Raw genomic sequence first — 15,560 nt, forward strand, 5'->3', positions numbered from 1 at the left:
GATGTGAAGTAATAAATGGCGCGTATATGTCACTTTTTATTCTCCCTTTATATGTGGCATTTAATTCTCCCAAAATGTGATCAGATAAAACAGGTCAGACCTTGCCCTAAGATGTGGCATTTATTTCTTTCTTTTGGTATTTCGGTTAATATATGATAAATGGTGTATTTTGATAGGACTGGTTCAGGTCAATGAAATATCTAATCTTTTCTGTCGTACTGGAATGGTTTTGATATTTTTTTTTTTACTTGCTCTTATGTCTTTGTACGTCCAGTGATTTTTATTTTTTTAAATTTTTTTTTTTTTTTTTTTTTTGCATGTGTAAAACTTGTTCTACATTCTCTTAGATTCATGACCTATTTTCAAGAATGTGATGCGCATACTATAAAATGGGGTTGATTTTGATTGTAAAAAACACAATAAAATAAAACTTTATAAATGTGTCCCCTGACCTTTCTCCTATTATAACTTCAGCCTTCTATTTTATTTTTCAGGTTAATGGGACCCTGGTCACACACTCAAATCACCTTGAAGTTGTAAAGCTTATAAAGTGTGAGTGTGTTACTTACCGAAAATTTAAAAAAGTGAAACCGAAATTCCATGTGTGTTTGTATATATAACAGAATTGAGGTGATGCACTTCGAATTGACGTATTGGGGCAGATTTACTATTCAATGTGTCAGATTTCTATAGTACGTGTCATGCGCCACATTTTTAGACACTTTTTTGACCGGCTTGGCGAGAAAAGGGTGTTACCTAGCCAAACTGGTGTGGTTTAAAATGTGACCCCATGCGGCAAAAAATGCACCCAAATTTTGGCACAAAAAACTGGTGTAATGGAAGCCAACTAATAGATGGTATAAGGTAAAGCGCCAAATTGATCATACAGCATTCACCACTATAGGTTTGGTGCTAATTCTGGATGCATGGTCTAAGTTTAGATTGTCTAAAATGTAGACCGTGTTAGAAAATCGCCCCATTATCTTTTAAAAGTCATTACCATATAGTCTCCCCTCTTTTTAATTCTTTTATTTTTTGCTGACTGGCGCCACAGATTGCTGCATAAGGCTTCGTTCACATCTGCGCTAGGGCTCTGTTCCGCCTGAGCTTTCCATCGGAACGGAGCCCTGACCGACACAAATGGAAACTATAGGTTTCTCTTTCCATCACCATTGATTTCAATGGTCATTTGGTGACGGAGCCGATGCCAATGGTTTTCATTTGTCTCTGTTGTGCAAGGGTTCCATCGTTTTGACGGAATCAATAGCGTAGCCGATAAATGTAACGGCGTGTGCAAAGTGCAAATGAAGAGGAAACCATGTAAAGAATGGAGAGGCTGCGGCGCTCATGCGAACGCTGTGGTCCCTTCAAACCATTTTAAAAACTCGGATAACTTTGCAATAGACTGAATTAAAGAGAACCCTGATCTGTTTTTAATTGTCACTTTTTATTTCTTTCTACACAGCCGGCTCCTACGTGGCTCTAACAGTTCAAGGTCGACCTCCTGGATCTCCACACATCCCTTTATCTGAGAGTGACCCATTATCTCCATTGCACATGTCCCCGGTGAACCATGGACACGGACCCTTAGAAAGAATAACCAGCCCCATATTAATGGGGGTTAGTACTTCTGATTGTTTTAAGCTAAAATATGGAGCATTCTTAAATTGTTCTTCTCTGCCATGTTCTTAAATGGTAGAATGGACATTTTTATAGTACAATTTTATAAAACATATTATGGGATTTGAAACAACTTTTAAAGTGTTTAAAAAAAATAAAATAATGTTTTTACTTTTTGAGATACAAAGAAGCTGTTTCTTGTTCTCAAAGCTGAATCCATCAAGTCAGCGGGACTGATGGCTTCGGTGACAGCGGGTCCTGCGTGTTTCTGACCAGCAGGATCCACCTGTTATCAATCACATTTAAGTTTACGTAGGACCCGCTGTCACCAAAGCAGTCAGTCCTGCTGACATGACGGATTCGGCTTTGAGTGAAAGATACAGCTTCTGTGTATCCAGGATACATATAAGCTGTAACTTAAAAAAAAAAATTTTTAATAAACAATTAAAAAGTTGTTTTAAAATTCCATGATATGGTTTCATTAATAAAAATGCAAAGGTTTACATAGCCTTTAAAGGGAATGTGTCGCTAGAATTATTTTTTTTTTCAGTTAAGCAATTCGTATTTAAGTGATTACACATTGTTTTCATTCTTTCTTATTTTTTCACAAGTCCAGGAAATATTATAAATTAGATTCCAATTTATAACATTTCCATGTGCTGGCCACTAGAGGGAGCAGTTCCCAAAAGTGCAGCATGGTCACTGTGGTAAAGCAACCTCATTGATTTATGCTGCAAATTTGGGGTGGACACACTCTCCTCTAGTGTCCTCACACAATCCCCCCTCCCTTCTTCTGGCTAGTGCCAGGAGAAGGAAAGGTTTAAATGTCTTAAAACCTCCTACACTATGTGCCGCCTTTTTCTGAGCGACTGCACAGTGCTAGGAGGATTAGATACAGGGCGGAGCAGACAATATCACACGAACATAATACACACGAACATAAATTACCTGCTCCTGCCGCCGCCTCCGCTGGTCTACGCTCCTCTTCCTTGCGCCTTCGCTTCGTTGAACATATGGCCGGAATCCGCGGCTGGAAGTCGTCATCTTACTGTCTGGCAGCGGCTTCCGGTCCACATGAAAATGGCGCCGGATTTCGCTCTACGAACGAGCTTGGTTTTGATTTGTTCCCACACAGGCGGCGTACGCTTCTGAGAATGGAACGGCTCCCGTTCGCATTCTCTATGGGGTTGTATGCGCCGTATTCCATCTGTGTATGTGTCATTAATCGACACATGCAGTGATGAAAAAAAAAAAATGGCAGCCCCCATAGAGAAGTAAAAATAAGAACACAGTAAAAAGTAGAACATGAGAACACAAATAAATAAAACTTGTTAATATCATTGTTAAAAGCAATATAATAATAACAAAAAAAAATTAAGACACCTTCCCTTTAAGAAATTTCATCTATAAATTTAGTATTTTTAGAAATATTTTTTATATTACTGATAACTTTTTTTAAATGCAGCAATCCCACATCCGCTTCCAAGTCACAAAAACTTGGATTATTAACTTGACTACATGGTGAGTGATCTGTCAAATAATATGAATAATTCTTTCCTACACATTTATATTCCCTTTCCACTTCTCTTATTAGGAGGAGAATAATATTGTGCACAACCAGAAATTAGAGATCCTGAAGAAAATGCTGCAGAAGGAAAAAGAACAGTTACAGGTCGGTCTTGGTTAAGATGAAGGAGCAGCTGTGGTACTCTTGTGCCTTCGGACCTGATGTTGCTTTTTATTTTAGTCTTCCCAGGAGGAGTACAGCAGTTCACCATCTACGCGGCTCTTTAAGGAGATCAAAGACTCCAAGAAACACATACAACAGCTTCAAGAACAACTATGTAAAACCAAATCTCCCCCACAGGTCAGCACACACCTTGTAGTCAGCAGGAACAGTCTCAAAATCCAGTTTGTGCTCAGAGTTCAGGGCTCATGCGCAGACCCTGTATGAAGACACCTAGCTCCGTGAAGTAAAACCTCTGCTTGCATTGTATCAAATCGGAGGCAGCCGAAGATACAGTATGGTGCTGTAGCATACTACGTGCACCATATTGTGGATCGGTACAACACATATGCACGAGGCCCCCCAACGTTGAAATATATGCACTCTGCTGTGGAAATATCAGGATTGGTCTCACCCACCAACCTCTGTTGCATGACTAACAAGAATATGTTATGAGTTCTCACAAAGACAACACCCTATAAATAGAAGCTGACCCGCCAATCAGCTGAATGTGGCAGGTCTGGCTCTTCTAACCCCTGGTAATCAGTTTTGGCGCCAGGGGAAGTCATGTCTGACTTTAGAGGGGCATTTAGCATTACATGTCAGTCAACCAAATAAATGGCTGACCGTGTAATGCATGGATGTGCCAGGTCTCTTGCTTTGGCCCTTGTACAGATTAGGCTGTTTTCGGGACATTAAAAGGGTTGTCCGGGCACTGGGCATTTTTTCATCCTGATGACTTATCCCCAGATGACCTATCAAGTGAATTTGAGCCGCGCCAGCTACTGTACTGTGACAAGAGCCATCTGCTTCCGTCACGGACATCCGGTGCCCGGAGGCAGCTGGAACAACTGATCCGTGCGGGGCCTGGGTGTTGGACCCCCTTACATATACTGACGACCTATCCTGTGAATAGGTCATCAGTATGAGAAAACGCACTGTGCCTGGACAACCCCTTTAATCTTATATGTATATATGTGTGTGTGTGTGTGTGTATGTGTGTGTGTATATATATATATATATATATATGAGAACCTTTCACCTCCCCAAACATGTGCTATTTACATAGCGGTGCCGTTATATTTGGCACCCAATATGTATAGAAGCCCCTGAACAGTCAATGGGGTAGTTTCTAACTAAAAGGCAAGGGGGCGTGATGTCTCCGCTCTGACACTGTCCAATCAGCTGCGGACAGTGTCAGGGCGGCTTGTGGTGAGTTCCCTCCCGTGAGAACACACACAGACTGCTGTGTTCGCGCGCAAATCGATGTCACCACTCACGCCGCAGTAGATCTCTTCGTTTCTTCTGCTGCTTCTCCCGTCTCTGCTTCTCCTCCTCGTCGCTTCTCCTCGTTCCGTGGCGGCGGGAGTGGTGACGTCGATGTGCGCGTGAACGGCCGTGCGCGCATGTGTGTGGGCGCGCGCACATCGACGTCCACTCCCGCCGCCACGGAACGAGGAGCAGAAGAGACGAGGTGGAGATCTACTGCGGCGGGAGTGGCGTCGTCTATGTGCGCGCATGCGTGTTGGCGGCTTCCCGCACGGTATCTGCAGCACGAACACGCCAGTCTGTGTTCTTGCGGGACGGAACTCACCACAAGCCACCCTGACACTGTCCACAGCTGATTGGACAGTGTCAGAGCGGAGACATCACGCCCCCTTGCCTTTTAGTTAGTTAGAAACGCCCCATTGACTGTTCAGGGGCTTATTTACATATCGGGCACCAAATATAACGGCACCGATATGTAAATAACGGAGATAGGATTTTTTTTTTTCGTGATAGATAGTGGTAATGGGGAGTTGATCACAGGGGATCAAGAGAAGGCAGAGTTACTAAATGGGTTCTTTAGCTCTGTATATACAACAGAAGAAAGAGCAGCTGATGTAGCCGGTGCCAGTGCTGTTAATATATCAGTTGATATACTGAATTGGATGAATGTAGAGATGGTCCAAGCTATATTAAATAAAATAAATGTGCACAAGGCCCCGGGACCAGATGGGTTACACCCTAGAATTCTTAAAGAGCTTAGTTCAGTTATTTCTGTCCCCCTTTTCTTAATATTCAGAGAATCTCTAGTGACTGGTATAGTGCCAAGGGACTGGCGCAGGGCAAATGTGGTGCCTATTTTCAAAAAGGGCTCTATGTCTTCCCCAGGTAATTATAGACCAGTAAGCTTAACATCCATCGTGGGGAAAATGTTTGAGGGGCTATTGAGGGACTATATACAGGATTATGTGACAATAAATAGCATTATAAGTGACAGCCAGCACGGTTTTACTAAGGACAGAAGTTGTCAAACTAACCTAATCTGTTTTTATGAAGAGGTGAGCAGAAGCCTAGACAGAGGGGCCGCTGTGGATTTAGTGTTTTTGGACTTTGCAAAGGCATTTGACACTGTCCCCCATAGACGTCTAATGGGTAAATTAAGGACTATAGGTTTAGAAAATATAGTTTGTAATTGGATTGAGAATTGGCTCAAGGACCGTATCCAGAGAGTTGTGGTCAATGATTCCTACTCTGAATGGTCCCCAGTTATATGTGGTGTACCCCAGGGTTCAGTGCTGGGACCACTATTATTCAACTTATTTATTAATGATATAGAGGATGGGATTAATAGCACTATTTCTATTTTTGCAGATGACACAAAGCTATGTAATATAGTTCAGACTATGGAAGATGTTCATGAATTACAGGCAGATTTAAACAAACTAAGTGTTTGGGCGTCCACTTGGCAGATGAAGTTTAATGTAGATAAATGTAAAGTTATGCATCTGGGTACCAACAACCTGCATGCATCATATGTCCTAGGGGGCGCTACACTGGCGGATTCACTTGTTGAGAAGGATCTGGGTGTACTTGTAAATCATAAACTCAATAACAGCATGCAGTGTCAATCAGCTGCTTCAAAGGCCAGCAGGATACTGTCGTGTATTAAAAGAGGCATGGACTCGCAGGACAGGGATGTAATATTACCACTTTACAAAGCATTAGTGAGGCCTCATCTAGAATATGCAGTTCAGTTCTGGGCTCCAGTTCATAGAAAGGATGCCCTGGAGTTGGAAAAAATACAAAGAAGAGCAACGAAGCTCATTAGGGGCATGGAGAATTTAAGTTATGAGGAAAGATTGAAAGAATTAAACCTATTTAGCCTTGAAAAAAGACGACTAAGGGGGGACATGATTAACTTATATAAATATATTAATGGCACATACAAAAAATATGGTGAAATCCTGTTCCTTGTAAAACCCGCTCAAAAAACAAGGGGGCACTCCCTCCGTCTGGAGAAAAAAAGGTTCAACCTGCAGAGGCGACAAGGCTTCTTTACAGTGAGAACTGTGAATCTATGGAATAGCCTACCGCAGGAGCTGGTCACAGCAGGGACAGGAGATGGCTTTAAAAAAGGGTTAGATAATTTCCTAGAACCAAAAAATATTAGCTCCTATGTGTAGAAATTTTTCCTTCCCTTTTCCCTTCCCTTGGTTGAACTTGATGGACATGTGTCTTTTTTCAGCCGTACTATGTAACTATGTGAGACAGGGTTTTTGAGGCCCTCCCTATAACATGCTGCACATGTTTGGGGAGGTGAAAGGTTCTCTTTAAGGGCCTGTTCACATCTGCATTCTGTGTTTCCGTTGCTCTGCTCCGTCAGAGAAGCAGAACAACAAAAATACCGGAAGCGCCGGTTCTGTTGTATTCACTTTAATAGGTTTCATTATGTTTCCGTTAAGGTGTGCGCGATTGTTTCTGGAATTTTTAACTAGATCTGTGACGCGGATCTCCAACACAAATGTGAACAGGCCCTTAGGCCATTGCTTTAAGAGGTTTTCCAGATTCTAGTACATAAAGTTTGCTCCCTATTGTGTTTCTTCTCTCTGTGGCTACTTCAGGAGATGTACACAATAAATGCTATCTGGTATCCATAGGAGATGTCCATGTATGAGCACACAGGAGAGGCTTCATTCTATCGCTCTTCTAACGCTATAAATTATGCATACTTACTGTATAGACAAAAATTGTGCAGAAATAGAAAAATCATCCCAAAACACAGCAGAAATATGCCAGTATAGGAAAGCCATGCCCTATCAATCGCCAGTCATCCAGTATAGTTTTTTTCCCCTTGCTCCCTGTTTGCAGATAAATGAGCTTGATACATACTCCTCTGACCAAGAACGTTCTGACTACATCATTGGAGATGGATCACGTCCAAGCAGTAATGTTACAGATGTGAGTAATGGGCTTGTGTATCTTTTATGAATGAACGCCGTATCGCTGGACTAGTTTTCGGTTGCGGGAGTATTGCTTTTTTTCTTTACATTTGTTAGGTCTCTTTACTTCGGGCCTGTTCACGTCAGCACGGGGCTTCCGTTCATGGGTTTCGTTAAACCTTTCCGTCTGAGGAACCCATGAACGGAAAGCCAAATGGAAACCATAGCTTCCGTTTGCATTACCTTTGATTTCAATGGTAATGTTTCCGTTCTGTAAGGTTTCCATTTTTCACGGAAACAATAGCTTAGTCTCGACTGCGCTATTGTTTCCATTAAAAAAAAAAAAAACCTTTACGGAACGGAAGCAAACGGAAACCAATTGCAGCGGAAGCATTACCATTGAAATCAATAGTAACGCAAACGGAAGCTATAGTTTCCGTTTGGCTTTCCGTTCCTCCGACGGAAAGGTCGAACAGAAGCCTGACACTGATGTGAACACAGCCGTAGTAGATTCTTTGGATGCTTTTATGTATTTTTATATGTCTAAATGTGACACGTTTCTTTTCTTATTCGATACTATTTAAAGGGAAGGTGTCATGATTTTTTTTGTTTTTTTTTATCATATTGCTTTCAAACATTTTATTAAATTGTGTTCTTATGTTTTACTTTTTTATGTTTTCTGACTTCTACTTCTCTATGGGGGCTACCATTTTTTTTCATCTCTGTACGTGTCGATTAACGACACATACAGAGATGGAATACGGCACATACATCCCCATAGAGAATGCGAACGGGAGCCGTTCCATTCGCAGTTGCGTGCGCCGTCTGTGTGGGAATTGTGCATGCGCCGCTCCCACACAGACCAAAACTAAGCTCGTTCATAGAGCGAAATCTGGTGCCATTTTCATGTGGACCGGAAGCCGCTGCCGGACAGTAAGATGACTACTTCCGGCCGCGGCTTCCGGCCATATGTTCAACGAAGCGAAGGCGCAAGGAAGAGGAGCGTAGACCAGCGGCGGCAGGAGCAGGTAATTTATGTTCGTGTATGTGATGTGAGTATATTTGTGTTATACTGTCTGCTGATCACTGTATCTAATCCTCCTACACTGTGCAGTCGCTCAGAAAATGGCGGCACACCATGTAGGAGGTTTGAAGACATTCAAACCCCTTCCTCTTCTGGCACTAGCCAGAAGAAGGGAGGGGGGATTTGTGAGGACACTAGAGGAGAGTGTGTCCACCCCAAATTTGCAGCATAAATCAATGAGGTTGCTTTACCACATTGACCATGCTGCAATTTTGGGAACTGCTCCCTCTAGTGGCCACCACATGGAAATGTTATAAATTATAATCTAAATTTATAATATTTCCTGACTAGTGAAACAATTAAAACAATGTGTAATCACTTAAAAAATAATTGTTTAACTGAAAAAAAAAATTCTACCGATACATTCCCTTTAAGTAGTTTGCAATTTATTGGTGGCAAACCTTCCTGAGCACTTTCTTAATGATTGGGCAGAGTGCGCATGAAACACTTTGCCAATCATAGTTAGAAATGTGCAGCTGTTAAATGGCAGCAGCGCAGTTCCCTTTGCCCCTTCCTGCATTGACTTCTATACAAAGCTGGAAGAGAAAGTTGCACGTCATGTTGAGCACAACACAAGAGACGTCGTTCTAGTTCTAGCTGGGGAGGTGAGTAAATCAATGAACACCAAGTATTAACCACCTCTGTTAGCACGGGCTACCTAAAAAGCCCTATTCATCTCTTTTTGTAACCAAGACCACCAGGTCTTGGTTAGCACAAACGCTTTCGCTACCCTAGACCACCAGGGAAGTGTGAAATACTTTTATTTTTTTTGTCCAAATGTGGGTGTGAGTTGTCGCCTAAAAGCAAAATCGTACATAGTTACGTTTACATTTTGGAGATGAACTTTTAGGTTAAAGAGTACCTCGAGTTTCACTGATATTATATAAAACAACAATTCTAGTGCTGGAGTGTGCACAATAGTCGTATCTCTAAATAACTTTTATTAGCGATTCCGCTATAACTGCTTCTTATAGTCTGTACTACTGGCGGCTCGTAACTCTGCAGTAGGAGACAGAGCGCCCTGCTCGTCTTCATGGCTCCCGTGATCCTACGTCGCTGGCGGTTGTTCTGGATACGGGAGCCATGGAGATGAGCAGGACGCTTTCTCTTCTACTGCAGACTATTGAGCAGTGAGCAGCACTGACTATAGACGGTCCGTGCTGGTGCTAGGAGCAGAATCGCTAATACAAGTTATCTAGAGAAACTATTATTGCGCACCGTCCTGCAGTAAAATTTTATTATATTTTTTTTCATTTTGTCCTAGTTTGTTTTTGTGTTGCATTTTAATGATGTGTCGTCTAGTAATACCTATTTTTTTTGTTCATGATTAGTTAGACCCACGTCTGTCTTTACAGAGCCCATGCAGCGGACAAAGAGAAAAAAGTTTTCTGGAAGAAAGCCCTGAAAAGAGCGAGTATCTGGATACAGTATGTATATACAATGCTAAACGTTCATTTACACGTTACAAGATTGTTACTCCGTCAACAGGCGACATTTACACCTACAATTGTTGTGAATGCGTGAAATCGCTCAATCGTAATGATCGCTTCTAATAGTAACAAAAGACCAGCCTTGTAATGGATACACAGACTGCTCTAAACATAATGGTAATAATACCGGTATTTGAGCGCTGTCTGATTTATTTATTTTTGATTAGCTTACAATTGATGGCTTGATTTTAGTATATTATGAGCTGGTATACATACATAAACGAGGCTGTGCCACACCTATGAGCAGTGGTATATTACCAGCCTATGCATTTCACAAGCAGTAAGTGTCAATCACTTGTTTAGGACACTGTAAATGTCTTTTGATTTGGCTTTTGTTGTGCTGCTTGGACAAATACTTGTGAGCACACAAATGTCTCATATATCGGAACTGCTGACTAATAAATGAAAGCTGTGCCATGTTTATGTATTTGCTGTCTTGTCTTCCTTCCTTGAGGATTCTCAGTCCAGCATGGGAAGTCCCTCTGCTCGCTTTGCACATGGTATTATTGGTGCTGAGGATGAAGATTTTGATGCTGAACCAGAGCAGGTAATCAATGGACATGGACAGTTTGAAGACTATATAATTATTTTCTAATAAAACAATATATCATGGTGTTTTAGGCAACTCGTTAGTTTGTTTTTATAGAAAAAAAAGTTGTCTTTTTTTGGAGATACAGCTTCTATGTATCCTGGATACATAGAAGCTGTGTCTTGCGCTGAAACCAGAATCCGTCAGAGCGGGACTGACCGTTTCAGCTACAGCAGGTTATCGATCACATGGAAGTTCATGACCTAGATGTTATAGATAGCAGGTGGATCCTGCTTGTCAAACAAGCAGGACCCCCTGTCACAAAAGGCGTCCGGCCCCCGCTGATCTGACAGATTCAAGTTTCAGCGCAAGATGCAGCTTCTATGTATACAGGATACATAAAAGCTGTATCTCCAAAAAGTAAAAACATTTTTATAATAAAAAACAATTGAAAAGCTGCTTAAAATACCATAATACATTGTTTTCTAATAATAAAAAAAATGTTCGACGGTTTACATAGCCTTTATGGATGGGTTCATTAACTGCGGTTATGTTGTGTTTTTTTGCCTGTAATTTTAGCAAAACTTGGTTAAAAAACCCAAAAACTATACTGTACAACTACAACATGTGAACACAGAGTAAAGCAGTCCAGTGTTCACACAGATGTTTTTTCATGACCTGCACTAACAATACATGTTGTGACTGACGGTAAACCAATGGAATTATTATATTATTGCGTTTTGCCTTAACCCCTAGGCACCCTGCATGTCCTGGTGGGAAGTTTCTTCACGCACCAGGACGTACAGTTACTGCACGGTCTCTGGTGCACACTGTTGGGGACTGTGTGCGCCGGGAACCAGGAGTTAAGCTGACACTCCGGTCTTGCCGGCCAGTGGTCCATTGTTGCTGATCTATTGCAATCGCAGCATTTAGGGGGTTTGTATCCGATCGGCAGCCCCCACAATGCAATCGCAAGGGTTGCCGATCGTTGACATGGCAACCGGAGGCCAGGCAATGGCCTCCAGGTCTGCCATTTACAGAAGCTTCATAGTGACAGCAAGTCAGTCGTCCCCGATTCACATGGTCGGTGACGGTGTGAACCGGGAACCTGGAGGTCAGCTGTCCCAGACTACTGACACTCCACTGTTGCCGATCAGCAGTCCATTGCTGCTGATTTTCGTCAATTAACCCCTTAAATGGGGCGATCAATTGCGATCGCCGCATTTAGGGGTTTGTAGCAGATCGGCAATCATAGGGGTTGTCGATGGTTGTCATGGCAACCGGAGGCCATTCAATATCTTCCAGGTCTGCCATGTACGGGAGCCTAAGAGGACCAGCCTCCGGCTATAACGGTTTGATTTTTCCACCGAGGTAGCCGTATGAGGGCTTGTTCTTTGTGGGACAAGTTGTTGCATTTTTTTAATGGCACCATTGTGGGTTACATATAATGTACTAAAAAACTATATTGTCTTTTTTTTTTTTAAGGGGAAATTCTGCCTTTGTGTTCAGTTTTTACGGCATTCACCGCGTGCTAAAAATGATTTTCACTTTATTCTGCAGGTCGTTACATTTACAGTGTTACCAAGTTTATATAGCATTTTTTTGTCTCTTACTACTTTTGCACATCAAAAATATATAGATTTTTGTTAATTTTTTTTTTTGTCTCGCCACATTCTGAGAGCCATAACTTTTTTTTTTTCCCTTAGTCAACAGAGCTGTATGAGAGCTTGTTTTATGCAGGCCGAGTTTTATATTTAAGTGGCACCATTTTGGAGATACATATAACTTAGTGATTGACTTTTATTTACTTTCCTGAGGAAGGAAGGTTAAAAAAACAGCAATTCCACCATAGATTTTTGATCTTTAAATGTGCTATCTTTATTCTATGGGTAAGTATGATCACGGCGATACCAAATGTGTATAGTTTTTCTATGTTTTATTACTTTTGCACTATAATAGCACATTTCACAGAGCATAAATAGTTTTTATGTCGCCGCATTCCAAGAGCCATAACTTTCTTATTTTTCCGTCAATGTATCTGTATGAGGGCTTGTTTTTTGCGAGGCGAGTTATATATTTTTAATATAACAATTTTATTAAGTATGAATTTTTTTTTAGTGGGGGATTGGAATAAAAAAAAAAAAAAGCAATTACGATGGATTTTTCTTTTTACGTCATTCATCCTGTGGTTTAAATAATGTGCTGACTTTTTTTTAATACGGGTCGTTCCGATCATCATGATACCATATATGTGTATTATTATATATTTGTAACACTTTTGCTAAATGAAGGCTACTTTTTATGGAAAAACACAACGTTTTTCTTCTGAATAAACTTAAACTCGAATCTTTTTTTTTTTTAGTCCCACTTGGGTACTTCAAAAAGCAATCTTCTGATATCTTATATAATACCAAAGCATTATTGCCTGTCCGTGTAAAACTGACAGGCATCTATTAGGCCGTGTCTTAGGCCATGGTCCTAATCACTGATTGACAGCTATCTTTGTGTTCACATTTATTCAGGGAAGCCTGTCAATCATTGATTAAGACAGCCCACTGGACTCCTAAGCCTAGAAAGTGCAGAGGTTTAAATGAATAAATTACAAGTTATACTGAATCTTTTCTATGAAATTATACATCAATCTGCTCATCTACTCCTGTTCTATAACATGCAGCCCACAGGTTGGTCTGCATTTTCAACGTGACTGGTTCCCTTTAAATAGCATAATAAGCTGATTCTTCATTTTTAAATGTATCTTTTTAAATGTATTCTTTCTAAAAGCTGAATGACAAACAATTTGGTCACCATTACTGCTCACACAGACTGTTTTTTTTACTCCTGAATAACATGACGACAAACAACAAATCTGCCTTGTTATGCAATGATACATAAACTATTGATATGACTGCATAAGTATACAAATTCCGGAGTCTGGGAAAGCCGGATCACAACCATCATATGTTGCTCACATTTAGGGTATGTGCACACACACTAATTACGTCCGTAATTGACGGACGTATTTCGGCCGCAAGTACCGGACCGAACACAGTGCAGGGAGCCGGGCTCCTAGCATCATACTTATGTACGATGCTAGGAGTCCCTGGCTCGCTGCAGGACAACTGTCCCGTGTGTGTTCGGTCCGGTACTTGCGGCCGAAATACGTCCGTCAATTACGGATGTAATTAGTGTGTGTGCACATACCCTTAGTAGTGATTTTATTTGACTTCGCTTGGAGCTCACTTAGTTTGCTCTTCTTTCAGCCGGTGACCGACCAGTGTATCTGCTTCCAAAGTATGGACCTCTTGAAGTCTCACCCTGCTCACCTTGCAGTTTTCATATTCCATGTAGTCTCTCAATTTGACCCTGCACCTTTGGTAGGTATCCGTAGACATGAAAAGTATAAAACTTTAAAGTGATGTTCCACCTTTAATTAACCTTGGCTTTATACATGGCAAGTGTAAAATCTAGAATCTTTGTAATACATCTTCATTACCAGCCGCTGCTGTAGAAAGATGGTATTTTGGCATTATTTGTATGCTAGCCATGTCTTGTGTGAATACCCAGCATAACCCGGCTCATTAACACCTGAATATTCAAGTAGTCTCATTAATGTTGGACTAGCGAATACACGGACGGGGTATTAAAGTGTCAATTCAACTGCAAAACCATATTCTGTAATCTAATAATGATAAAATACATTGCGCCCTGTTGTTTTGCATTTACCCTTTCGCTCCCCCGCTGCACATTTTATTAATGCCTCCTTCCCAGTTGTCAGTATCTGTAGACATTGGTTGGGGCAGTTGGACTATTTCCCATGTGACCTCCTGAGAGGCTCATCACCGCACTTCTCAGTTATCATATTGTCTTTGTGCAATGCAGATGACACTTCTAGTATTTCCTATGCTGATTGCCAAAGGACTCATGAATTAGACAGGAATCACACATTCAGTTTTTGGTGCAGTTTTTTGAGCCAAACACAGGACAGGAGTGAATCCAAAAGAGTGAGACATATCAGTCTTTATTTTTTTTTAAAAGGCTTTATCTCTTTCCAAAACGTTTCCATTTTGTTACAGGACAAAACAAGTACAGTATTAAAAAAAAAAAATAGAAACCGTACAAAACTAAAAGACATCAGATAAGGTACCCTCACTGCAGGAATATTCTCAATCGATAACCGATACGTTACAGAATGAGGAGCACCACATATATACTATAAATCTGCAATTAATTAGGAAGAGTGAAGTGCGACCATTCAATGCCTTACAAGATAAATAACATTCATCCCATGCCCCTCCCAACCCAGTCTTTTAAACTGCAGTTTCCAAAGTCTCCAACCATCTGGAACACATCTTATCAAGTTTATCAGGACCGTTTCTGTTTAAAGAGGCTCGGTCACCAGATTAAAAATGCCCCATCTCCTACATCATTTTATCGGCACTGGAATGTAATTAACAGCAGTTTTTTTATTTTGAGAAACTATCTTTTTTTCAGCAAGTTATGACCTTTATTAAATTTATGCAAATTAGTTTCTTAATGCCCAAGTGTGGGTTTTTAACTTTTAACCAAGTGGGCGTATTACAAAGAAGTGTATGACACTGACCAATCAGCATCATACACTTCTCTCCATTACACCGAAGCTTGTTTCACTGAACAGCGTGATCTCGTGTGACGTCACTTCCGCCCACAGGTCCTTCGTCTCTAGGGAGTTCTATATGCTTACCTGCACTGTGTGATGCTGCCGCCTCCGCTGCTGCTGCAGATCCAACGACTGTAAGGGTATGTGCACACGAGAACTGGCTTTTACGTCTGAAAAGACAGACTGTTTTCAGGAGAAAACGGCTGCCTCGTTTCAGACCTAAAAGCTCCTCCTCGCATTATGCGAGGCGTCTTTGACGCCCGTAATCTT

At 41.2% G+C, this 15,560-nt stretch overlaps 1 protein-coding gene across 9 annotated transcripts in view; it reads left to right on the plus strand.

The window, feature by feature from the left end:
* The window catches only part of ARHGEF12 (Rho guanine nucleotide exchange factor 12), a 162,495-nt gene that overhangs the window by 56,383 nt on the left and 90,552 nt on the right, over nt 1–15,560 (plus strand). For 6 of the 9 annotated variants that reach the window (XM_075840099.1, XM_075840096.1, XM_075840095.1 and 3 more), the window contains 8 exons: nt 495–552; nt 1,466–1,620; nt 3,215–3,292; nt 3,368–3,487; nt 7,481–7,570; nt 9,967–10,062; nt 10,580–10,672; nt 13,915–14,028. In XM_075840099.1, the coding sequence (XP_075696214.1) occupies nt 495–552; nt 1,466–1,620; nt 3,215–3,292; nt 3,368–3,487; nt 7,481–7,570; nt 9,967–10,062; nt 10,580–10,672; nt 13,915–14,028 (804 nt within the window). The remainder of the gene's footprint in view (nt 1–494; nt 553–1,465; nt 1,621–3,214; nt 3,293–3,367; nt 3,488–7,480; nt 7,571–9,966; nt 10,063–10,579; nt 10,673–13,914; nt 14,029–15,560) is intronic. The other 3 variants (XM_075840101.1, XM_075840104.1, XM_075840097.1) reach the window with 1 other exon arrangement.

The sequence above is a fragment of the Rhinoderma darwinii genome, chromosome 10 (genome assembly GCF_050947455.1).
Source record: "Rhinoderma darwinii isolate aRhiDar2 chromosome 10, aRhiDar2.hap1, whole genome shotgun sequence".
NCBI classification, from domain to species: domain Eukaryota; kingdom Metazoa; phylum Chordata; class Amphibia; order Anura; family Rhinodermatidae; genus Rhinoderma; species Rhinoderma darwinii.